Source organism: Seriola aureovittata, chromosome 12 (assembly GCF_021018895.1).
Source record: "Seriola aureovittata isolate HTS-2021-v1 ecotype China chromosome 12, ASM2101889v1, whole genome shotgun sequence".
NCBI lineage: Eukaryota > Metazoa > Chordata > Actinopteri > Carangiformes > Carangidae > Seriola > Seriola aureovittata.
Genome location: NC_079375.1, coordinates 25,955,199 through 25,981,746, shown reverse-complemented (window position 1 = coordinate 25,981,746; position 26,548 = coordinate 25,955,199). Strand labels below are relative to the sequence as shown.

The window sequence follows — 26,548 nt, the reverse complement described above, 5'->3', positions numbered from 1 at the left end:
AACAACACGTCCAACCCACAACAGCAGGTTCCACTTCCTGTCACCAAGAACAGAAACCTGATTCTCACCAACACTGGACAGGTGAAGACCTGGTCTGATGGATCTGGATCTGTGCTCAGGCAGCAGATGGTAGAGCAAGAGTTTGAATCCATGGACCAACCTTCCTTGTGTCAACAGTCCAGGCTGGTGGTGGTGGTGTGATGGTGTGGGGAATGTTTTCTTCTTAATACCAAACAATCAATCAATCAATCAATCAATCAATCAATCAATCATGATCTGAATGTCTCAGTCTCTCTGAGTATTGTTGCTGATCATGTTCATCCCTTCATGGCCACAGTTCACCATCTTCTAATGGCTCCTTCCTGCAGGATCATGCTCCATGTCACAAACTGGTTTCATCAACATGACAGTGAGTTCAGTGAACTTCAGTCAAGCAGGAATGCCGGTCTTGTTGTTCTCCTGCTGTGAACTCCCAAAGATCGAGCAGGTACAGGTGTGAAACCCGGGCCGGCCTCTGGGGTGTCGCTGAGCAACGGCGGCTATGGAAACCAGGACACATATTAAGGTTAACTATTCATCTCCTTGTCTTCTTTTGTGCCTCAGCCTTGTTCCCTTGGCTCAATTTACTTTTGTGTCCTCAAGTGTTTTGATTTTTTCAGAATAAAAGCTGGCCTGTGAACATAAAGGAACTGTCTCTGGTTCCACGGGTGACTCTGCAATGAGGTGACTGATTTGGAAGGTGGCGAGGGAGGGCGCGGTCTTTCCAAGCATGACTCTCTTGTGATGGTGAGCTGGTCTGAGAACTGGCTGTTCAGACCAGTTTCCTGTTTGTCCCCTTTACTTCCATCAACTGTTTTCTATAGATGGGATTTCCTCTTTTTGTCTTTTTCTCTGCAGAGTGAAGTTTGACTGATACAGATGCCAATGCACAGTCAATGCTTCGAGGCAATAACAGTGGATCATTTATGTTTACGATAAACTTCTTCTCTTACAACTTGCAAAAAACTCCCAACAAACAAATAAAATGTCCTGATACAGAAAATGTACCTTAATCAAGGTTGATAAAATTACGCAATTACAAAGCACTAAAACAAAAACACCACAATCTCTCAGAATTTCTTTGCCTGTGACCCATGAACCCAACAATTAAAATGTTGTCATTTCATTTTAGAATAATTTTAGTTCTCAGATTGTTTGTGACATCTTCAAATGTCTTGTTTTGTCTGACCAATGGTCCAAAATTCAAAGACCTTCAGTTTACTGTGAAAATCTTCACATTGGACTTTTACGATTAATTAATTAGCAAAATTTTCATATATGCCGTAAATGTAAGAATTCAACCAGGGGTCTTTGAAGTTATATGTTAAGGGGTACTACCAGATACCCCAACAATGTATGGTTTTACTTCTTGGAGCTATTTCTTGGCGACCAACAGCCAGACGTAGTGACTTCTCTGAATTAGAATTGAACTGATAAACTGTTTCGTCTTGTCTTTACCCACTTTTAATTTCTCAGTAGATGAGGTGCTGCCTGAAAATGGCGACTGAGGAGCATCGTCAGTCACAGCAGCAACAGTGAGCCGTCTGATCTGTTTACAGTCTGGGCTTCTTATTGCATATCGACACCAGAAGTCACAAAGAAAAGACAAGAAGCTGAGAGAAAAAGGAGACGGAGAGATGGAGGCGAAGACAGGAAAGTCCTCAAATACTTCAGCAGTAGACCTGTCTGGATTCAAGACTTTACTGAAGTAAAAGTGAAGGAAGCATCAGAAACTGAAGTGACAAAGTGTAAACTTTATGTTTGACAGGATCAGGTGGATGAGTATCATGTTACACTGGTTTGTCAGAGTTTAGGTCTTGTAAGAGTCCAGTTTTAAATTTCAGCCAACAAGTGTTGTCCTGTGTGCGCTTGTTTTTTCTCATGTTTGTAATTTGTTTTGTATCCAGATAATCCCATGAGGTGCTGTTACAGAGTGGATTGTCCTCTGCTGTTAAATGTGCTAGAAAATAAAAGTAGGCTGCTTATTGTGAAGGATTAGATTACAGTATTGTTGAGCAGCTTCTTGTACCAACTGACCTGCTTGTTTACAGAATGCACACAAAGAACTCCCTCCCTCACCGAATCATTTTTGGAAACACTTTTGTTTCCTGTTCTTTCAACTTGTTTCCAACACAAATCTATTCCCAAACAATGTCATGGAAGTTGGTGTCAACAAAAAGACAGAAAGAGGCAGGTTTCTATGAAAAATAAAACCCGAAAATTCTTCCAACATCCTACTTGCCGATTGTTGGATCAGTGCAGTGGTGGAGATGGAGACGACGGATGCCTTCAATAAACTGATTGTGAAACAGTTTTAGATTTGTATCCGAGGACACATCATTTTCCCCATTAAGCACTTAGGTGTAAGTATATGTGTATATGAAATCATTAGTACTGCTTTCTTTCTTTTATTATTTTTGTCATTCTTTTATATCTTAAAGAACAAAATCAATCAATTTAGATTTTTGTTCAAAAAGTTGATAAAACATGTTACTTTACTTTCTGCTGTTTTTGTTTTCATTGTGTATCTTTTCATATGAGGAGTCATTTAATTTATTTTCTAATTCCTTATATTTGGCTCATTTTGCTTTTTCTTGTTTTATTGAAAATATTTGAATAACATCAATAACATCATGGATGTAATGACAGTCTCTTGAGGATAGAAGAAATAGCAGTTATTGAACAGAGGGGGTGACTGCTGCAGGGCGGATTTTTAAATTTCATGCCCTAATATATCCAGCTTTAAATGAGGAAATAGGTTATAAGCCCTTCTCATAAACAACTTTCAAAATCATCCTTACTCATGGGACTATATTGTGTTGAGTGATATGACTTGCAATGTCTGGAACAAGGTTTTCTTGTTGCAGATTTAAGATTTCAGAGGCTGTGAATCAACAGCACTGACACAAAATCCTGGACTCTGAAAAACCAAACTGATCGAAACAAACGATGAACCGCATCAGACAAAGTACTCCACAGATTTTAGAGGAACCGTGAGTAAAGACGAGCTGTGGAAAGACTGAAGAGGGAATCTTGTTTTATGAAAGGATGCGAGAAAAAGGAGGGTGGAGAATGATGGAGAGATAAATAGAGAGGCGTCTCTTCTTTCTGCTCTGAATATATTTTTGCTGTTTCATGGTGAGGAAGGTCACATCGCAGGCAGAGGGCCCAGTTCTTCCTAAGCAAGACAATGAAGACGCACCTCCCCTCCCTCCCACTCTTCCCCCCCGGTCCTCAGCCTTTGTCTGCTGGCCCGGCAGGTGAGACGGACCCTGAATGAAGTTTTGTTTTGGGCGAGGCTTATAAATGGATCAAAGCCTCCTCGATCCTGCTCATCTTCCCACAAATCCCTTTCCAGACGATGCTGCGCGACTCGGACGGAGCGGTGAGTTTTTCCTAAAACGCCTGTAAGGATGTTGTTTTCCTGTCTGCGAGCAGTTTAGGTCGGCTGGAATTTTATCCTGTTTAGTTTTTTAAACCCAATAAAACATTTTTTTATTAAGACGTTAGACACATGTTGTCAATCCACAGCTCCTTTAAAACATCTTGTCTTAATGCTTCTTAGCTTCTTAATGATAAGATGAGGTTCAATTTAGAAAATGATTTGATATTTGTCGTATCTATTACATGAGTGGATGATGCGTTCGCTGTGTATTGGCCCCCAAAAAGTACATAGTCCTTTCTACATGATTCTTTATCCACCTTTAGGAGCAGAACAGCTTCAGTAGCATTACCTCTTCCCTCTCGACCGGAGGAGGGCCGACCCTGATTTGCATGAAGCCAGGAAAACAAAGAGGCTTGCAATCAGATTTATGATTTGGGCAACAAAGAAAAAAATATGTGGCTAAATGTACAGTAAAATGGAGGGGTATTAAATCTCATCTGGTCTTGGATATGAGACACTTGAAATGGAGTCAGTGCCACACTTCAGCACAGACACTTGATTCTGGAGAATACCTGAGAAAAACATATTTCTGTTAGAAACAGCTTGAATTCATTTCACTTAAGTTAAAAAACTTTATGGAAATAAGCACAAACAGACTGATGCAGATTTTCCCAGTGTAATTCTCTTTTACTCTCATCATCCTCTTCTTCCTCCAGATGTTGAGGCTGCTGGGACTCCTCGTCCTGTCCTCCCTCTGCTCAGCCATGCTGCGACGAAACCCTGCCAAAATGGAGTCCAGTGAAGAGGGCGGCTCCACCTCGGACCCCAACACCTTCCACTGGTCTGGCTCAGATGAGGGGGGGCCTTCTGAGTCATCGGAGGAAACGTCTAACTGGTCACCTGTCTCTCGCAGCGGCCCCCTGCCGATGCCCCCCGCACAACCATGGCCACCCAGCGGCAACATGACCGGTGACCCCCACAAGCTCCGGATGCTGGACGAAACCAACCAGATGACGCCGCTCATGCCTGATACATCGATCTGCGACATGCTGCTGAACGCAGCGGTACCACCGCCTATGGACCAGATTCCATTTTTCTGCATCTGTTCGCACTGTAAAGGCACCATGGGACCCAAAGGAGATCGTGGAGACCGGGGTCCTCCAGGCATGCAGACCACTTTAAATCACAAGTTTGAATGTTAAAATGTAAAAGAAAAGAAAACAAAAACTGACCAGACTGTAATCTTTGATCAGGTAAACCTGGGAGTCCTGGGAGAAGAGGAATGATGGGGTTCAAAGGTCGAGCAGGATTCACAGGCCCTCAGGGGATGAAGGGTGAGTTACTCATCACTGCACTGGTAATGACAACAAACATAACAAAATTTCAGTCCCGCTATTGACCTGTTCACCTCGAGGCTAGCTTTACATTGGACTCAGCTCTGTCATTGCAGAGGGTCCACTGATAACATCGATAACACCATAAACAAGCCTGGAAGCAGGGGGAAACTCCAATCCTAACACCATCCCTACAGAAGAAAATAAACCATAAACCTTCAACCACTCCAGAAATGTCTGATTTTATCCATGTCCTTCTCTGACTCTGGATAAAACAGCAAGCAATGTTAAACTTTGCTTTAAAAGCCACTGTGTGTAGAATTATTGTGTGATTATAGCATCTTTCAAATCATGTGTATGTGTAAGTAAGAACAATCAAAAATTGTTTCAGTCTCTGTGTCTGCTTGTCTTCGCTACTGTGGGAGTAGAGAAGATTTCTGCAAGTCTGACAGTTGATGATAACATCAGGTGTCGCCAAAGAAAGAAAAAATTTTAAATCCTCCATAAAGTGGCTTTAAATTGAACCATAGGCAATGCAAAGTGGGCTGGCCATGCTTCTATGTAATTTTTTATTTTTATTTTTATTTTTTTTACTTCAACCTGCCGGACTACAGTCGAAAATCAAACTTCAGACACCAACAAAGTCTTTATTTGTTCAGTTTGTGCATCAATGCATCATCAAAACAGGTCAATGTACTTGACCTGTTGGTTTAGTTTAGTGTGTCTTAATACAGGTCACCTCTTGCTTTTCATAATTTCTGTGTTTGTCTGTTGTTGCAGGTCAGAAGGGAGACCTGGGGGAGAAAGGGCAGACCGGCCCCGTCGGTTTCACCGGGACAAAGGGCGAGCGAGGCTTGAAAGGTCTGTTGAGATCACTACGTGAAAGATCACTCTATATAAAGGGTCATTAGAGTCACATGGACGCCATGACCCCACTTACATAAGGATGGCATCATTTGTTACAAACATACATTTTATGATCTAACATTGCTATGGTTAAGGTTTTGGTACTTGGTTAAGGTCAGGGAAAGACTTTGGTCATGGTAAAAAGACCAACTTTTCATGGTAAGAAATGGAGTGAACAGTGGCCTTACTTATCAAAGTCCAAGTCAAGTGTTTTGATGAACCATCCATGCACCAGTATGGTTAAGGTTTGGTTAGGCTGGAGAACAGAAATTACTTGATCAGGGTTAAGAATCATTAGAGGGCCTTTGAGATATTTCCAAAAACAACTGATGAAGACTGTTGTTATTTTTGAGAGAGACAACCTCATCCAGAGATATTCTGAGCAGAGAGGCAGATGCAGTCTGGGCAGATGAGCATGATTCTCCACACATTAAATGAAGAAAAATGTGGGGATCCTTGCGAAGAAAGACAGAAATGTGACACTGATTTTGTGTGGGAGAGTGGGGGAAATGAAGGAGAGAATCAAGAGATTAACACCTCAAGTCCTAGGCAAATTTAAGAATTTATGTCTATAAAAATATACAGAAATTCAATCAGCAACCGCTCCACAAATGTGAGGCCAAAATGAAGAACTTCAGGCTAATAAGTGACATCTGAGAGAATATTGAACTACAATAAGTCTCCTTATTGAAGCACTGAACCATTCCAGCAAAGACCAAGACCAAATCTATGACAATGCATTGTTTCTCTCAAAAGTCTTATATCGATAGTCAAATGTCGCTCCATAATTCAAACTGTCACCAAAAGCAGTCACGTGGTACAGGTGCGAAGCTTCACACATCATCGGTTTAGTCATACGTCTTAAACAATACATGCATTGATACTGACTTAACCAAAAATGTTCAGCTACACTCCACATACTCCTCGAAGCCTTGACCTATTACGCAAGATCACTGCTTGTAACAATGAAACAGTAGATGCTGATGTTGCTGAACCTGTTCGTTAAATTCTCAGCTGCAACTTTGATCATATAGAAATGAAAGAACTCTGCAATACTATCCACTTTAGCCATTTGGTAAGTTTATGCCATCATCAGAAACCTTCTGAAAATGGCAGATGGTCTCATTTGGCGTGGAAAGGGTTAAGGTGCTGAGAGGTTTCATACTAAACCATTTGACTTGATGCTTCAATGTAATGCAAATACTCTTGATGTGTGTTTTTGTGTTTCCAGGGGAGAAAGGGGACCGAGGATTGATAGGGCCCCAGGGTACACAGGGCCCCCAGGGAGAAACCGGGACATGCCCTGCCTCCTGTGAGAGTGTCCAGGGTCCACCAGGTGTACAAGGCCTCCCTGGAACAGCTGGAGCCCGTGGCTTACCTGGGGTCAAGGGAGATGTGGGACCCAAAGGTCTTATGGGTGATAAAGGTGACATGGGTACATCTGGTGTCCCCGGGATAAATGGCAAGAAGGGTGATCAAGGTGAGCAGGGGGTATGTGAGTGCAAAGATGGGATGGGCGGCGCTGAGGGGAGACCAGGAGAAAAGGGGGCTAAAGGGGACAAAGGTGACATTGGTGGCCAAGGTTTACAGGGTCGCACTGGGCCAAAAGGTAACCAGGGCATCATTGGTCTCATTGGACCACCTGGTCCCTGCTCCCCGGCCATCCAATCAGCATTCACCGCACTCATCAACCAGTCGTTTCCTACTAGCAACTGGCCCATAGCTTTCCCAATTGTAATTACCAACCAGCAAGGGCACTTCAACCCACTCACTGGCATCTACACAGCTCCTGTCAACGGCACCTATGTCTTCTCCTACAACCTTGCGGTCGCCTTCAGGATGCTTAAAGTTGGCCTGTTCCGTAACCTCTACCCTGTAGTCAGAACAACAGAAGGAAACGACCAAGCCACCACCAGCCAGACTATCGTCCTCCACCTCACTATGGGAGACCAGGTGTGGCTGCAGGTGAAGAATTCTGAGACTAACGGCCTTCACACCGACATTGAGAGCAGCAGCACGTTCTCTGGGTATCTGCTGCACCCTGACTCTTGTGAAATTCCCTTGGGCCGACATCACCTGCAAATGAAGATGTATCAGGAGGGAGACTTTGGCTGGGATGGTCCACGAGGCAACACTACTCCTCTACCATAGTAGGCTTCCAGTCAGTTGCAAAGATATAGATGAAGCATCCACCTGCATCCAATCAAACACTGTGTGTATTTATGACTGCAACTTTTAAAGGAGGGGTATTCGAGAAAAGCAGAATCGTCCATTTTTCAGATGGAGGAAAAAAAAAAAAAAAAAAAAGCCATGCTTGTGACCTGTGACTCAGTGCAAGTCTGTTGATGGGCTCTCCACTTTGGTCCAGACTGAAATATCAACAAATATCGGATCAACATTTGCGGTTTTGGGTGAAATAACTATTGGATGGATTGCCATGGAATTTAGTTCTGACATTGACATTAAATTTTGTCTAAACTAAAGCTAAACTAAGACTGTGAACATGGTAAATACACCTGCTTAATTTTCACCTTAAAATACAAACACTAATTTCTTAAAACACTCTTGAAACTATATCGCTTTTATTTGAAACATATTTTTATTTCGTTTTATGTTTTGTGTTTTATGTGTGTTAAACTCAAATCAGCAGTACTGACGTTCTGGAAACCAAACAACTTGGAGAAACTACAAGTCAGAAGAAACTAACAAAAAATATATATGATACAGAAATTGAGGAGGAAAATACCCCCCCTTTAAGTGCGGAGATAAATTCACTCATGATTCAACACTACCTGAAATATAAAAATGACTTATACGTGCCAGCTTGACATCTGCATTTGATCATGCACTTACTATAATAAATGTTTAGATTGCAGAGCTGGCCGCAGACTTTTTCAGTTGGCTTTAGAGGTTCAGATCTGCTCTAATGGTAAATGTTTTAAAAGCACTTTGCATCCACAGAGTAAATTTATTTTTATCCTATTTTTAACTCAGTTTGCTGCAGCTTAGTCTTAGAGCCTTTATCACTTTGCCTTCTCAAATGTTGATGCATAAAAAAAAAAAAGACTATTAAATTGCAACCAAAGCGGCTGCTTCTATCATGAGTCCACTGACATTTTATTTTACCCATTTTATTTCAGACAAAAGCGACAGTGTCTGAAGTAGAGTTTGACAAACATGCACTTCCTGCTGTTTCCAGTGTGGATGGATGGATGGATGGCAGATCAGGCAATATATGAATATTTCGTTTTCTCAGAGTCAGGGTTGGTGAAGTTTTGATTAATACATATATAAATTAGCACTGCTAGAAACAGCTTTACAGTCCCAAGAGGCCAAGGAAATACTATCAAAAATAATTATTTGTAAGACTTAAAAGTTTTTACACTACTTGACTGTGGGAACTACTTCTGAGTGGAACCTGCAGGCACTGATGGCCTGTTTAAAGCTCATATATAGCAGATCAGTTATCTCTACAATCTCTGAGTAATGGTGGCAAGTGCAATGTTTTGTAAATGTCGAAGGTGGAACGAAATGGAAAACCTGGTCGCCATTCTCATGCCTGACTTGTGATGCTCTCATATGTGAATCAGCGCCCTGCATTAGAGTAAAATTGGTTTGTTGAGACAAAGGTTTGATTAGTTGAAGAGGTTTAAACGGAGAAGGAGCAGGTGAGCAGGTGATGGAGGACGCTGTAAAGGAACCAATATGTGGAGCAACAAAGACGCGTACAGGTAGGGCTGTTTAAAGAACGATGGGAAGTATCACAACCAAAAACAAAAACAGAAATGTGCCAGTGAACGGAAAGAATTTCACCAATTAAAAAACTGATTTAATGAATTTTACATAACAGTGCAGATACTGAGAGAGACTGCACAGGGAACAAGTGGATTTATTTTATTTATATTGCCTTAAATCTGAAGAATATTTAGTTTTGAAGGCAGAATCCAAGGTCACATGATTTGTTTTTTGATTGATTTGCTGTTATGAAGTTTAAGGTGCATTTTGGCATCATATGACTATCTGACCAACAAAATCAATAAAAATGGATGAATTTATACAACAATCAATGACATAAAACTCCTTGAGGTAAATTAAAAACATGTTAAAAAGGATGCTGTGATCCTGAATGCTACAGGACACCTTCAGGTGATTCTTGACATGTGATTGGACGATACAGATGGGTATGGAAGAGTCTGATGAAAGGTGGCATAACGGATAAAACACTGTCAGTCCTCAGTGAAGTGTTTTCAGATAACAAGCAGTTGTGTGTCACATATTCATGCCTCAGTTTGCTGTGATCTGTGCATCGTGGTTTTTGTCTGAAATTAAAAATCAACTTTCTCCTGAGGCTTCTGTTTGACAGTTTATCCAGAGGTTTTGATTTTTTTGTACAATTCATACCATATGTGAACATATCCGTGTGTTCTGGGCTCCTGACTCACATTACGGTCCCAAAAATCCTCAAATTGAGAGAAATAAAGAACGTAATGGAAGTTTATGTTTGGTAAAATTCTATATTTCCTCCCATTATCCAATCTCACGTGCAGAGCCAAACCAACAATAAATGTCACTTACTAACAAGTACTGTGTGTTTCAAACTCTAACATATCTTATTCCCTTCAGTCATAGTCATACTGTTACACTGGGCGACATGTTCCTTCATCACCATGAACACTCACTGTGGTTTATTCTGCCCTCAGTCCCACAAACACCGTCCTGCTGCCCAAAATACTCACTACAGCACCAAATGTGGATTCATCCGCTGCTGAACGTAGTCCCAAACAAATGCACCATTTCCTCCTGTTTGAGTGACAAGATAAAAACTGGTGTTTTTGGCATATTTACATTTTCAGTAGGATCAAACGTGCTTGAGAGAAAGTGTTGTGAACCGCTGGGGTGAATCTGAACGTGGGTTTGTGAGAGAAACAGTCATAGCCCTTAAAACCTAAAAATTTACATATATCCAAAAAAACCCCATGATAGATCCATCGTAAAAATGTCCCACGAACTGTCTGTACATCACATGACCTCCAGCCTCAGAAACGACATGACACCAAGACACCGTCTAATGCAAGAATGGATCAAACAGCTTTTATTGTCACAGGTGTTCAAACTGCACAGTCGCACAGAGCTTCACATCTCCTTTAAAAGCCAAATAAAACGCAGCCTTCTATACAAATGTTTCTACGGTAAATCTGAACTCATCAGCTGATTGCAACAACTGACTGTTTCCCCCAGAGCTGAGCAGAGAAGAAACTCAGCCAGTGCGTTGACGACGGCGTCGTCTGGCATCTGTGTCGGCTGGTTTCAACGCTCATGTGCTCTAATTCTCATTATTTATAAGGAGCTTGTGATTTTGTCCTTTCTGAGAGTAAAGTTGAATGTTTTTTAATAATCATCACATTTTTAAACATTTAAAATTCATAATCCCAGCTCAAATATTATGACACTCCAGCTTCTTTGCCGTCTCCTGCCGTCCATCATTCTCCTGTCGTAGGAAAAGAACAGGTGATGAACGGACTGATGATGTCTCAAGTTACTTCAGATCCGGACATGAGTCAGATACTATGTACGTTACTAAAAGTACAAAAGCACTGAACATTTTCTTTTCAAATTACGTTAAAAGGATCCTTTGGACCATATCTGTGGTTTTGCGTGTTTGCAGGAAACTGTGAGGCAAGAGAAAGTTATAATTCTTTTTTTTTTTTTTTCCTCTGCCTCCCACTGACATCACATCAGTGTTTTAAAAAGAGGAAATCCGTCTCACATATTCCTCACTGTTTACAGGCACCATGAACACCGTTGTCCTATATTCCAAGCATACCTTAGAAAGACCAACCTTAATATATCAGATCGCTCTTCAAAAGGGACGTTGTAATCAAATATTTGTGCCATGTGTTTGTTGCAGAGAATCTGACAGAATTAGAGACACTGCAAGTAGACAGACATGCAATGTAAAACTGTAGGGAGTTGCTGGAGACTTTCTGCCCCTAAATCACTTATTGCAGCTTAATGCTAAATGTCAAGTCTTGTGTTCAGCTCTGTGATGTCAAAATCTACTAAAAGCAATTTTTGTCACAGTCACAACGGAAAAAGCCAATGGTGGAGTTTTCGAGGAAGCTGATCATTTCATCACTGAGTTTCTCGCCTGTTGACTTGTAGGTTTTCACAGTCAGTGCGTCAGCGAGAGACAGTGGTGTGAAGTACATCTGCGAGATGCTGAAACATGCAGAATTACAGACATGGTCCTTTAACTAAATCTCATCTTTTTCTATCACAAACTCTGAGGCGACTCAAACTCCCAGCTGTCTTTGTTTCAGCTGTCGTCACCCTGGTCGACTCTTTCCTCTACTTCTCTTTGGGCGCCATGTCGTCACCACCCGACACGTTTCCCTCTTCGTCCTCGTCATCGGCGACTATCCCCTTCAGGTAGGAGCGCTTGAACTCCTGGAACACCATCTCTTCCTCCAACTCACTACAGACAACAGCAGTGGGAACAGACTTTAAGTTGACTGAAGTCCACACATGACAACTACTTCTACCAATATGTGAGGTGAACTTGAGCAGTGACCTTTGACCAAAACTGCAAACAAATGGTAAAATACTGTGAAGTGGTGGTCATTTTTTTAGAAATGATTTGTTGTTTGATGTTCAGACTCAAGTCACAAAGAAGACACATGTAGAGGTGTTTTAAATTATTTTTCCTGATTGTGCCTCAGAGACCGACTTTTTCTAGGCCATTTTCCTCCGTTAGCTCCTGTCCGTCAAACTGATGGACAGAATATGATTTCTCTGATTTATCCAGGTTGAAGAAACTGGGAATGGGAATACAGAATCAGATAAATAAATAAGTTGGAACCAGAGTCAACTTAAATCGTTTCCTGTTAACTGCCTGAACTTGATCTGATAAAACGTTTTTTTTTAAAAAAAGCAAAAAGGGGCTTGAAGAAACAGGAAATCAAAACACAAACAGAGGAAAGTTGACACTGCAGAAGAAGACACGGGGATATAAACAGGAGCTAACGGAGGAAAATGGCCTAGAAAAAGAGCTGATGAAGTGATAAAAGATCCGGGAACTTGATCCCGTCCCCGAATGAACTGAACAAAAAGCGACGACAGACAGAGGACAGTTAAACAACGTGTCACAATAAAGACAAGAATGTTTGTCCTCAGGCACGAGGGACTGTGATCTGTCCTCGTTCTAAAGAACTAAAGAAACTTCAGATTCTTTTACATATTTATTTCTGTAAGTGGAAAAACCATCTTACCTCTCCTTCACTGTTGGCAGCAGTAAAGACAAAAAAGACAGGAGGGTTTACATTCAGTTTGACTGCTGGTCGACTTTCTCTCACCTGTCTGTTAAAATGTGGACTTTTCTATTCTAACTGGATACAGATGTGCACAGCTGCCTCGGATCACACTAACAAACACAGGGAAATGTCCGTGTCCTCACCTGCGTCAGGTTTAGGATGCATCAGTTTAAAGGGAACTTCCAGGCCGACCTCACTGCAAAACAAAAAATTATGTTTCTAGCTGTAACTGTGTTTAATGGATTAATGCATCATTCATCATGATGTGAACAAACACTTCATGGTGATAAATATACACTATTCCCAAAAAATGTAAATTTAAATAATATTTTTTAGTTTCATCTTACGCAATATGATGATTAAAACACAGAAAAATTTAAATATAAATTAACTTTAATTAACTGAAGACTATATCAAGTAATAGTACTGAGCAGCACTAATGAACGTGCACTTACATGCCTTTTCTCTGCTAAACTACATCCTTAGTTGTAGTTTCTTAACTTTCATTTTGCACAAAAGCAATAGAACAACGTAACGTAACCTATTCGAACAGAACAGAGCAGCTACTATTAATGAAACAAGTAGACGTGAACCCACCTTGATCCCATCATCCTGTGAGCGCCGCAGAGACAAAGATGAAAGTCAAAGTTAGAGACAAACAAAATAACAGAGGGAGAACGCGATGCTCAGGAGGCATCGTAGGAAGAATCGTATGGAAAGATATTTTGCTGAATGATCTGAGACGGCTGCACTACTAGTACTTTTGTCTAAAGACGCCTTCGCGCTGTGTGAGCTGTGTGAATGTGAGCAGTCATCCTCAGCAGTTTCACCTGAAGCTCGTAGGAGGTACTTTTATCTTCTACTCCACTACACTTAAAAGACAAATATTGTACTTTTGACTCTTACTTTGAAGCAGGTTTTAGTCAGTGGAATTTATTTTCTTTTATTTTGAAAATGTGATCGACCACACGCTGTTCCAGCCAACTCCTCCACTGTCAGTCACGAACCTGTCAGTGTCCTAACGATGGCGACGTTAGATAAAGATGAGGCAGAAGATTGTTCACCACAGACCATGGTGGATCTGAAGTCTGTGTTTGAAGCTTTAGAAATAAAGATTCATTTAGTCTGAAATGTTTGCTGAGTTTACCACGACCAAACTTAAAAAAAATAAATATTAACACAATCACTGGCTCCTTTAGTTGATTCAGTTGTGTTTTTGTGTGGAACAAAACAACGTGTTGACATAAAAAAAATCTATATGCAGCAGCTCATTGAAACAGCTTCAGGGAGTTTTCAGGATAATGGCCGAACGTTCTCACCGCAACCTCAAGACGCACACTTCAGCTGCCACAAGGGGAAATACTGAGACTGTACTCAAATTACTTATGAGTTTAAATTTGTTCAAACTTGACTTGTTTTAAACACACACACACACACACACACACACACACTGACCCTCCAACGATGAGCTTCACCATGACTCTGTATGAAACCATCATGCCCATGACCTCCTTCAACACACCCTCCTTGATGCTGCAAGAGAAGAAAGAGATGATTTAAATGAGAGTCTGGATCTCTCCAACAGAATTTAAAGATGCAGGCTGTGATCATTTGCTCACATGCTCGATGACGCCAGGTTGGTGTCTTCGTGCTTCAGTTTGCCGTCCAGAGCGATGCCCCTCCTCTCCCTGTTGTTGGCCAGCAGAGGCAGCAGCTTGTAGACTTTCTCCAGCGTCCCTCCCGCAGACACTGAATCCCTGAGACATGAGGACGACACAGTCGCACATAAAAACTTCAGCAGGAAACAAAACAAGATGCAATCAACAGCCATTACACAACCTCTAAACCTTTAATGTCCTCCTGAGCTGGGAGGAAGGTGTGAGATTTAGACGTGTAATAAACCAGGGAGTTTAGTAGAAACACGACGAGCACAAACACAAATTTTATCCTGATCAATCTTCCTTCCATGTAACAAAATAAATAAACATGAACCAAGGAGACTTCTGTAGTTTCCTGCTCAATCTTTATTTAGAGCAATAAAAAGTTTTAAATGGATGACATGTTGCTTTATAAACCTTTATGAATAAATGACAACTATATATATAAAAAAAGGGTTGTAGCATGAAAGTGGAGCACAAAAACATAAAAGTTAACATTAACACCAGAGCAACAGAGACATTAATTTAAAAGGAAATTAATTTACATTTTTAAACTAGAAGCAGGTGCATGTATTGCTGTTTTCACAGGTTGTTTCTTTGTTGTTACAGATGTAGATCACATGGTCACACATTCATCCCATGCTCTTATAAAAAAAACTAAATTAAATCTCAACTTGGAATCTGTATCAGTGTAATTTACGATACCTTCAAACAAAATCATTGGAGTTTCTGAAAAGCCTTTTAAATGGAAGATATCTCAACACGTCACAACAGGAAAATCGCATGTGTAAAAATGATGATCTAGATGGAGGGTCTTGTTTTGTGCAGGTTGGCTCCATGTGACTTTCCTACTATGACAAGTTAACATGGCCGCTGCGACATAAGCAGAACAACGAAGTAACGAGGGATTCATCCATTAAACACAAAACGCAAAACACATTTTAGAATTAGATCAGACAAAATCTATTATAGAACAGTGACACGTAGACATGTTAAAATCCTCAATGTGGGCAAAATGACCCCAAAGAGTTTATGAGCGTGGCATCACCATCATCATCACCAGTGTTGTCGTACCGTCACATTCACCGTCACTGGTAAAATCTCCACTCCCCATCCACATGTATGGAAATAGTCTGCCAGTGAAAGTGTGTGTTAAGGTGTGTGTGCGTTTGTGTGTCAGCTTGGTCGACCTATCAGACTTCCCTCAGCCACTAACCTGATGAATCCAACTACTATATACAAATAATAATTATTAATGAACTTAGACCCAAGCTGTGATCAGGGTTTCAGGAGGATTCACCAAGTTCATTTTTAATACCACATAGAAAACAGTTTAATAACCGTTTCACCAACGTGTCAATGAAAACCAGCAGGGACAATTATTAATATGACATTTTGTCAGCACTCCGCAGTAACAATAATTCCTCATAATACGGACGATTACTTTAAGATAAGTGATATAAAACGGATCAACTCTGGCTCTTAACTCTGCTGATCTACAGCCACAGAGACGGAGACTGGTAAAATCTTCAAGGTGACATTTTTCACATTCCAAATGTACGGAAACACTCTGTCACTGAAAGTGTCGGTGAAGGTGTGTACATGTGCGTCAGTGTCGGGATCACAAAAAGACAATTTTCCGGCCTCCCAGTCCAGACTCACTCTGATCCTCTGGGGCTTCTTCTTCAGTAGGAAAACACTGGATGGATGTAAAGTGGAGTGAGCTTTGTATTTACCATCAGAGAAACCTACTGTCCACAACCCGGTCCACAAGTGTCCTTTCCTCCTGACAGACTCTGAGAACACACCCAGTTCCCAGTCTGTGCTGTCTCCAACCTCGACGTCCCAGCTGTGAGTCCCAGCGTCGAAGCCTTCAGAGCCCAGGACAGAGCAGCGACAGCACCTCCTCCTCTCTGGATTGTCAGGAAGCTTCTGTCTCTCTCCACATCTCACACTGGTCAGATCCTCAGACAGGATTAGTTCTGGATCAGCAGAGTTTGGGCCCAGAACCACAGGACTGTAGGAGACCAGGTCCTTCATCTTGTTCCAGATGTTGAAGGTCAGGTTGCCCAGATGTTTGGCCTGGTCTACCAGAGCTCCTGAGCCCAGCTGGTGATCCTCCAGCAGGGGGCGCTGCTGGACTCTGTCCACTGCAGCCTTGTAGCTGAGCAGGAATGAGACGTCTTCAGCTCTCAGCTCGTCCTCTGTGGCTCTGACTGTGTCTGAAAGAGCTGCTATCTCTCTGCTCAGAGCCTCCATCTTCTCCTTCATCACCTGACTCTTCTGCTCCTCTTCCTCCCTCAGTGCAGCCATCCTGGCCTCCTCTTCCTCTTCTAGAAACTGGTGAAGCTTCTTAAACTGCTCCTTGATCTGCGTCTCTGTGTGTCGGGCCTGGACCTTAATGTGTTCTGCTGTTTGATCAAACTCCACTTTAACTTCATTAAGAGCATTTAACTTCTCCTTTAAGGGCCCCAGAGTTTCTTCAAGTTCCTTCTTGTGTTGTGGAGCAGCTTCATCGATGGGTCTGAATCTGTGGTCGCTGTGTGTCTCTGAGTCTCTGCAGACGAGACACACTGGCTGCTGATGGTCCAGACAGAAGAGTCTGAGTTTCTCAGAGTGCAGACTGCAGAGAGCCTCTGAAGATCCATGATCTCTCTCCTGTAAGAAGGTCTCACACAGGTTCCTTAACACAATATTACACAGAGGGAATTCCATTGAAGATCTCTTCCTGCAAATTGGACAATCGTGAGCCACTCTGTCCGTCCACCAGCTCTGCAGACAGTCTTTACAGAAGCTGTGGCGACATGACAGGATGACAGGATCATTGAAGATTCCATGGCAGATGGGACAGCAGAGATCCTGCTCTAATCTGGAAGCCATTGGAGCTGAAAACACAGCAGGTTGATGGCTCAGACTAGAAAAGCATCAGTCAGTCGACGTGCCTCCAACCTCCAGGTTAGTTTGAGTCTTTCTCCCTGTCGGACTTCAGTGTGTGGAGCCCTCAGCAGGCCGGAGATCACAGAACTCCCTGCTGAATTCTTCGTCTGTCTTTTTGTTAGTGCGTCTCTTCTCACCGAGGAAAAATAATAACTTTAGTTTCCTGGTTTGTCTGAAGTGAGTTGGAGCTTTTTCGGGTCCAAAGGTCAGTTTTAACTTCATACTATAAAGCAATAACACTTTACACAGACAATGTGTCATGTGACGTTCTGAAGAAAAACCGTCTTGGACAGAAACCAGTTCACTATGAGGGATTTTTTTGAATTCCTTCATCATGCGACTGAACACATGGACGAACAGACAAAAACTCACTGCGATGTCATAACCAAACATCTGTTTGTAATGTTGTGAAATGTTGTGTGTGCTGACCATTACCCATACTCCTCGATGGCCACAGATTTGACGTAGATGTCATTGGAGTACAAGACCACTGTGGAGACCTGATCCACTGAGGGAGACAAGAGGAGACACGTAGACCACATTTAACACCAGTTCTGATCCTGCACCGGCTTCATGCAAAATGTCACACATGTCACAGCGTCATGTTTACCAGAGACGATGATGTTCTTGATGTTTTTGCTGGAGCTGTTCGTGACGTTGACGTGCACCTTGATGACTTCGCCATGGTAGTAAAGCTAAAAACAAGGTCAGAGAAACATCTATTAACATATTATCTTTTACTACTGGTCACGATGAGCGCAGGTATGTTCCTGTTTACAAGCTACAACCATCAAGATAATGAGCTGATCAAAGTCAAGTGCTTTTAAATGGAGACAAAAACCCAGATGTTATACAGAGTTATACAAGAGTGTTTATCAAAGCAGCTTTTCCAGGGATTATCACGTAGAACTGATGATCTGAATCACGTCATCTCGGCTGTTTTCTATCAGACCACAACGTCTCACGTTTCTGTGCGCAGCCGTGAAGAGTGTGATCCAGTAGCTGGTTTCGAAAAAGGTTAAACTTCGATTAATATGAAGCAACCCACCTCTTTGTCCAGACTGGCCTTGACATGCAGTGGTTTGTCTGACATGACAAAGTCCCTGGTGGTTTCAATGGAGGGCGCCACTCCCTCTCCCTCGCCCTCTGGGGCGTACTGGACCTTCCTGAGCATCAGCTTCACTGAGCTCCTGTTGGACAAAGCACAGGAAGTCTCAAACAGCTGATACAAACCTGCAGCTCAGTTTCTTCCACACTCTTGCCGTGAGGACTGAGAAGCTCAGACTCACCGTTTCCGTACTTTAGCGTCCTGGCTCTCAGCGCTGAACGCTTTGATCTCAAACTCCACGGCACATTGCTAGGGACAAAGAGAAGAGAGAAGAGGCGTCGCCATCCTGCGGTGTGGTCACTTCATCAATAACGGCTGCTAGTTTGAATCTGCAGTCAGGGTCTTACCTTGCCGACGTCATGGGGCGCTGGCTGGAGAGCCACTGAGCAAGGCAGGTTGTCAGGAAACTGAAAACAAAAGCACATCAGTAAGTCAGTCTTTACTTACTTTCCATGACAACATGTAAATGATCTTGAACTATTCCACTTGCATGTTTTGGTTCAGTAGTTTTCACACCTGATGTGACCCGAACCTCAGTGCACATGAACTTTACTGGAATCCTGGTTTGTTGATCTGTGCCCGGGTACGGTCCACAGTGTTCACACCAACCAAAGGAACTGGACTTTGGGGGTCAGTTGTACTCGGACCCATAGTTCTTGCAGTTAGTAACAAGGAACCAATGTGTATTTTGTATGAGCACAGATGACGTGTAACTTCAGAACGTCACTGTGGATGAAATATGACACGAGGAAAAGAAAATACTTTGTTTTCTCACCAATTTATTCTAATGTTTTGCAGCTTTGAGCAGATGCTGCATTTCCTTTCTGCATTGCATTATGGGACGTTACTGTTTATCAACAGTGAATGTAAAGAAACTAATTTTATTTTTAGTCTGCATACTGACTCTTCCACTGCTGACTCTGTGGTTTTTATTAAGACTGTAAATGCAGAACTGTGACCTGTGTTTGGAGAGTATTTCTCTTTTACCCAGGTGAAGCATTTCTTCCTGCTGAGAGCTCAGCTGTCTGAAAAGCAGCTTCAGTCAGTCTCTGATCAGCTGCTCCTGACTGCCAGAGACAGACTCTCACCTCAAAGAAGAACGGGTGGGCGTTGTCTCCCAGCTTGCGCAGCAGCCGGGCCTGTGTCTTGGTGTGGATTCCTTTCTCACGGTCCTGCAGAGGCGGGTACACCTGGCGGGTTGACAGGTACAGCTCCCTGCGGAAGGCGATTCCCATCACGTCCATGTCATCTCTGCCGTAGCGAAAGGTGCAAGACAGGGTGACGAACACTGGAGGGCGGAGGAGACACACTGTGAGCGTCAGGGGTCTTTTAAAAACTGAAGCCATCAATCTGGATTTTAACTGGAATCATCTGAAGCTGTTTATACAACTTTACATCTTTCTATCTTATAAGTGTATTTCCAGTAATTGTATATTGCACACAAATTGCATACAAAGACAAGGGTGTGAATGTGTCCATGTGTCCTTCATAATAAGATGGAAGCAACAGTCATATTTCAAAATAAGACAAAACTGGGACGAGGATGTATAACTTTCTAAAACGGTCGGTTCAAACTTTGTTAAAACACACAGAACTTCATTTTAAATTCAGACTGTATCCTGAGCCCGGACCAGCATCCTGCAGCAACAGCTGAGAGACGGGAATGAATAGTGTGTTTGAGCACTGACCTTTCCTCCCCTGCAGAGCCTCAGGATCAATGAGGATGACGCCATCTAGTGGTAGAAAAAAAGAAAAACAAAGTAAAAAATAAAAATGGAAACTCATTTTTTAATAACTACAAAAATCAAAACGAGACATAAATAAATAACAACTAAATGAATAAACATCGTGCTTCTTCCTGCCTATAATTTCATTTCATTGCATTATAAATGTGTTTAGGAGTCCGGGTGCATTGAGGAAAATGTCAGTTTCTTGTGTTTGTACAGCGAGATGAATCTTTCTTTCATTATTAAATAATTGGACTCAAGGGAACTGGGTAAATATAGAACAAGATCAAGTAGACATCATCTAGAGTATGACTGAACAAAAGCCTTATGATTAAAAATATGATATGTTTTGGCTGCAGGTTTGGTATCTGGAATCATCAGATCAGTTGTTTCCAGCTCCTCCATGACAGACTTCTGTCACAGTGACAGTGAAAGAGGTGGTCGACCCTGACCTGACATTACATATAACATGTGACTGCTGCTCTTGTTTTGGACCAACTCACCCACTGGATCCACAGAGTCGACACGGTCGACAAAGTCTCTTTTCCCCATGTAGACTCCAACCTGGAGCGGCAGGAAAAGACACACTGATGACATGCAGGGTATTTACACACTTCATCAAATCTTATTTCATGCTTGAATATTAATGTTGATCTGTATTTTCATATGACAAACTCATGCAGAAACAGGCAGGTGAAGCAGTTTGTCTTAGCGACAGAGATACAAAGACCGCAGCTCAAATATCTGAGATTAGACATGAAGCAGTTCGGCAGAGCGACGCCGTCAGCTGTAATCTGACACGGAGCTGTCGATCGCACACGTGGCTCAGCTCCGCTCACGTTGTCGTGCCTTTGTGTCGACCTCCTGAGGATCAGCCAGGCAAGCAGCTGAACTGCTTTACAGAATTAAAATGCAGCGAGACGGAAAATTTTTACCTCAAAGACAAACATTTACACTAATCCACTTGACCAGATGTCGCTATCCCCTTTACTGCTCAACAAGTGTGAGAAACGACCTTTTAGAAACACAGTGTTTGAGGGAGGAACTGGAGGATAATAACAGGCAGGTCATCAGGGGTTAGATGCCTGGTACATGCAGCTTATTATACGTGATATTTTACTCAGTGACAATTACAAGATTTATTTCAAAAAGCTGAAATATGAGTAAATAAATCAAATCTTGGTTAAAAAAACAAAAAAACCCCACTACACATGATGCTGCATCTCGAGCAACAAAATGAGACATTGTAGGTTCAACAGCAGTTTACTGAGTGCACACAGCATCTCCATAGTGGCGCTGTCAGGTTTGTGCTCTGTCCTATCTCTACTGTTAACTAAACCCTGCTGACTACAGCTGCTGACTAGCTCGTTGGCTAACGAGAGTCAATCTTGATACAGTCAGACATGTCTGACTGTGGTTTAACAAGAGGACTTGGACAGAATGCACAGTCAAGTCTGTTCCTTTACAGAACTGAACCATCTCTTAAATGTCAGTTGCGTTTAATAAAATTTGTGCTGTGGCCCTCCTAACTTTCTCTAACAGTGACTGAGGGTGTAGGTGGTGATATTATTTCATCTGGGATGTTTCACTCACCGACTTGTCTTTGCAGATCTTCTTGAAAACGACATTCTTTGGACTCATGTTGGTGAGGATGGAGGGCAGCGAGTCAGCAGCGCCTGAGAGAAAGAACCCGACACGTAAACATCTTCCATCACGTGAGAGTCGCAGCTCTGACCATGTGTTTCTCTGAGACTGAACAATGAATGTTTGTTACAGATTATTGTGATATGATTAACTGGTTCAGGCCAGGGGTCAGTCACACATTTCAATATTACACCATGAAAGCTGTAGAGAAATGTCAGTAAAATATACCAGCATAAAGTAGAGTCAGTAAGTGCCCCTAACCTGTCATACAGCTTAACTAAAATGACATATTTAACAACGACGGCACAGACTGTCGGCAGTCAAAGCCTTCAACCTGGGTACAAAGGTGTGACTACCAGTTGGAGGCACTGATCCAAACAATCACTATATACCACAACCGAATCACTGACACATGGTGCCGTCCATGTTGATTTGAGAAGCTTGATTTAGCCCTTTTGTGACCATTTTAGGGCTCCTTACATTTCCCTAAAGCCTCTACACGTCCATGTTTCACCCACACAAGAGTTTTTGCTTATTTTTACTTTACTCAACCCCTGTGTGTCCTCCCATCACTCTCCAGGTAGCTATGCACCTGGTGGACTGTGACAATGTACACCTTCATTTGATAATAGTACATGTAGTTTGGTAACATCACATATTTTTCAGAATAGCTCTGTCCAACCTGAGGACCTTAAAGTACCCTTAGATAAAGCAAGTCCACATAGTTTTGTTCCGGAGGTATTCCTGGAGAGACTCTTAAAACCATCTGTGTGTAAAATATTCCATCTAATGAGCAATGCAAAGATTATTTTAATCCATTGCCTTAATTACACCTCTCTTTCCTAATCCAAACAAATATGGTCACCAGAACTAGTTAGTGATTTTCCAATGTTATACATTTTCAACATTTTGCTTGTGTTTCTCAAAAAGAGCAAGGGCATGTTATTTCCAGCAACATGAATAGGTCATACAACAACTTGAAAAAGGGGGATTCACATCTTGATCATTCAGTAAGCAGAATATTTTTTTCAACCAGATGTTTGGAGGGAATGGAAACACCTTCAGAACATCCCAAACATCTATTTTTTTTTTTTTTTTTTTAGAGAAACCAACTTCGATAACCAGGTTAGCTAAACTAGTATTTCATCACTAACTGTTATATTTTTTTTTTTGTCAGGGTGAGGTTTGTTTACACAGCAGTTCAACATGGAACTATTTTTTTTTGCCTATATCATGGGCGCATTAAGACCAAGAGAGTGACGTTATCAAGCTTCTCATTTGTAACCGCTGAACTTTTAAACAACAAATGGCGCCATTTTGTTTAACTGTAACATTAAAAACGTTAATTCCATAAACTGACCAGACGATCAAATGAAACCTGACTGTTGTTTATTAACGTTAAACTTGCTCAACTTGCCAGTTTCGGTAACTTTAAGCCATGTCTGATATATTTAACCCCAAACTAAGCTAGCTAAGTGGCCTTGTTTGGTTGGATTCATTGACAGAAAAAAGCAGCAAATACTGTTGATAGTCGATTAATTGTTGATGTAATTTAAAAGCAAAACTGCGAAACACTTCACACAGTTTTCTGGCATTTTAAATGATGCATAATCAATTAATCGAGAAAATAATCCTTCTTTCAAGGATTGGAAGTAGGTTATCAATTACTTCTCATGGAGGACCCCTCCTTAGTTTAAGGATTTCTGCTTCACAAATGAGGCTACTAGCTTGATAATAGGAGTCGAATCTGCCAATTTAAACTTATATTAATCTTATCAGATCAATACTTTATCTCTTCAGATCGATACCTGTGAATCTGGATCTCCGAAATAATCCCAACTGACCCGTAACACCGACATCTCTTCCCAAACACAGCGTCATCGGAGACTCCAAACACCTGCAACTGTCAACGTTTTCCGCCGGAACTACTTTCCTCTAAAGAAATAGTCCCTGTGGAAATTGTCAGTTGCGTTTTCTGAAGATTACCAAGATTAACCTGACACTGAAATATAAATAGGTTGTTACCTTTTAATTTTTAAAACCTATTTCTTAATTCCTGTAATTACCACAAACGAAGTAGCCCTCTGTTCCCCTGTGCTGTGGCGGAGGCAGAAATCTCAGCGAAAAAACTCAACACCTGTGTAACTCTGGTCACGGTGCTTTGGCGCCTTTTAGTGGCTCAAAGATGAACTGCAAGACGGAATTAGATATAAACCACATGCAACATCTATTATGATTTTTTTTAAAAATCGAATATGGATAAGATCAATGTTTAGACTATAACTTTTTCCCAGAATTGTACGTCTTTCTTTAAATTCCAGACATATACCAAAGAATAAAGTGAAAATAAAATCAACTATATTTCAAGAAAAACGGAATATTTTCACAAACTCAATGTTTCATTTCATTTATATTTTACATAGATGAATGAGCTCCCCTTGCAGAGTTAATCGAATTGAGATGACTGAGCGATTTAAACAGACTTAGCTCTGCTGAGCTTCTTAATCCTGTTAAAATCTTCTCAGATGTGTTTCACCTTTCCTCACTGAAAACAATGGAAACAAATTTTTTACTTCTTTTCATTGTTTTGGAATCGACTGAAAACTTGTGAAAAGGATTCAAATAAGCAAGAAAAGTTTTACAGAAAATGTGTAAAAGATACATGAGATTATATTTTCAGTAAAACCAGCAATACTGGTGCCAAATATAAAATGTTAAAATATAAAAGAAAATAAAAACTATATATTTATGTCATACTGACATCCGTGCCCTCAGCTGGATTTATATTTACCTTTTATTTTTCCTTCTTGCTTCCTATTGATGAAAAGAAAAAAATCTCTATCTATCATTTGGCCACGATGACACATTTATCGCACCATATGAATGATCTATGCTTAAATACTCATTGATTGACAAATTTCTTTGTTTTTGAGTCCTTCTATTTATAATTTAGTCCCAGAAATAATATTTTCCTAAAAAAAAGAGGTGGAACATTCTTCCAGTGTGGATGAGATTAAATCAACACAACACACAAATCAACTCCTTTCGAGGATTTCCCACAGATACACAAACATTTTCTGGGTTCTAGTTCAGTGTTTGAAGATAGTGATGCTCATTTTATATTTTTAAGACTTAAAAACAGACAAAAGGATTTAAAAAATGCAATTTATATCACAGCTGAAATGTTTTCTTCTCTGCAATGTTAGAATGAGAATGACTCACCTGTGTTGCAGAAATGAAGGGTGTGTTGTTGTTGAATGAGAGGAGGAGACAGACGCCGGTCAGAGAAGCTCTATATGTCAACACCTGCTGTCCGTCACAGCCTCCTTCACCCGCATCAGCCAATCAGGTGACCCGGCTGTGAACTTTGACCCACCCTGAACGCACAGGAGGCTGACCCTCCACCCCCCCACAAACCCACAACATCCAGAGAGACAGACACACACTTCCTGTGAATGAGCCGACTGAGAGGATTGAAGCTGGTTCCCCCTCAGTCAGCACATCAGACCAGATTAGAGAGAGAGAGAGAGAGACATAGAGAGACAGAGTAAGAGGGGAGAGAGAGCATCTCATGCTGGTCCACTTTTTCCAGTTTCTGTCAAAAGACAAACAAACAGTTGACTGTGTCGAAGGAACAGCTCCACATATTGTCGAAAATACCTTTATTTGATTTCTGGTGGAGTGTTAGATGAAGACTCATGTTAAATTGTGAATGATAATTTTTACAATTAATTTTTCATACTGAAGTTATAATGTGTTAATCAACTTTGAGCCCATCAAAATAAATGATCCCTGCAGGCAGCAAGGAGAGAGGTTTGGAAACACAGTTTAGAACTGCATGCTGGGAAATTCAACAGGAAACATTATTTTACAGATCTGTCATTTATTATGTTACATGATACTAGTTATATGCAGAAATGTAATATATGACATATGTCCCTATATCAAGAGTGAGCATTGACACATATGTCACCTATAAGGGGATATATTATTATCACATATATACATCCTCTGGATATATGAAGATATAAGTTTAGAACATATATGAAATACCTATTGTGAAATTTGTATATGTATATGTATTAAAAATATCTGTATTGTGACGAGTTTTTACATAGAACACATGTTTTCTATTTAGAAATTATGTGTTAACATAATATATTTTATTTATTTATGTATGCACAAACATAGATAAACATATAGATTTTTAACATGTATGTTGTTTTAATAAACTTGCATAAATAAATATATAATGTTAACAAATAATTTGTTGTGTGTTGTTTGTGTTTTCAATATGTGTAAATATACAAATTTTGCTATGGGTATTTCATATATGTTCTAAACTTATATCTTCATATCCAGATGTATGTGATAATAATATATCTCCTTATAGGTCACTCTTGATATAAGGACATATGAACATATGTCATATAGGAAGCTGTGTTCAGACTTTTGACATCCAGAGTTTGTCCAGACGCAACCTCAAGGTTGAGCAGCAGG

General features: G+C 41.1%; 3 protein-coding genes and 1 long non-coding RNA gene across 7 annotated transcripts; 2 read left to right on the top strand and 2 right to left on the bottom strand.

Annotated features, from left to right (window-relative positions):
- The first annotated feature begins 68 nt into the window (after nucleotides 1-68).
- On the top strand, nucleotides 69-10,440 carry LOC130178309 (collagen alpha-1(X) chain-like). Its single transcript, XM_056390405.1, has 5 exons — nucleotides 69-3,424; nucleotides 4,141-4,588; nucleotides 4,678-4,758; nucleotides 5,539-5,619; nucleotides 6,896-10,440. The coding sequence occupies exons 1-5, from the start codon at nucleotides 3,401-3,403 to the stop codon at nucleotides 7,813-7,815; spliced, it is 1,554 nt and encodes a 517-aa protein (XP_056246380.1). The 5' UTR covers nucleotides 69-3,400; the 3' UTR covers nucleotides 7,816-10,440.
- saga (S-antigen; retina and pineal gland (arrestin) a) lies at nucleotides 4,679-25,417 on the bottom strand. Of its 4 annotated transcripts, XM_056390419.1 has the most exons (16): nucleotides 25,271-25,417; nucleotides 21,998-22,080; nucleotides 20,908-20,968; nucleotides 20,366-20,410; nucleotides 19,766-19,965; nucleotides 19,025-19,084; nucleotides 18,859-18,926; nucleotides 18,618-18,759; nucleotides 18,180-18,264; nucleotides 18,005-18,077; nucleotides 14,594-14,731; nucleotides 14,430-14,507; nucleotides 13,572-13,586; nucleotides 13,118-13,170; nucleotides 12,933-12,942; nucleotides 10,731-12,139 (listed from the first exon to the last, which is right to left on the bottom strand). In XM_056390419.1, the coding sequence occupies exons 2-16, from the start codon at nucleotides 22,043-22,045 to the stop codon at nucleotides 12,013-12,015; spliced, it is 1,203 nt and encodes a 400-aa protein (XP_056246394.1). In that variant the 5' UTR covers nucleotides 22,046-22,080; nucleotides 25,271-25,417; the 3' UTR covers nucleotides 10,731-12,012. The 4 variants fall into 4 exon arrangements, with proteins under 4 accessions (XP_056246393.1, XP_056246394.1, XP_056246391.1 ...); XM_056390416.1 differs by lacking the exon at nucleotides 12,933-12,942 and having other exon boundaries at nucleotides 25,271-25,414; XM_056390417.1 differs by lacking the exons at nucleotides 12,933-12,942; nucleotides 13,572-13,586.
- LOC130178311 (nuclear factor 7, brain-like) lies at nucleotides 15,046-17,610 on the bottom strand. Its single transcript, XM_056390410.1, has one exon. The coding sequence runs from the start codon at nucleotides 17,510-17,512 to the stop codon at nucleotides 16,115-16,117; it is 1,398 nt and encodes a 465-aa protein (XP_056246385.1). The 5' UTR covers nucleotides 17,513-17,610; the 3' UTR covers nucleotides 15,046-16,114.
- On the top strand, nucleotides 20,918-25,419 carry LOC130178315 (uncharacterized). The gene is made up of 3 exons (XR_008829141.1): nucleotides 20,918-21,006; nucleotides 22,014-22,119; nucleotides 25,282-25,419. It is a non-coding gene; the product is annotated as an uncharacterized LOC130178315 (long non-coding RNA).
- Nucleotides 25,420-26,548: the final 1,129 nt, after the last annotated feature.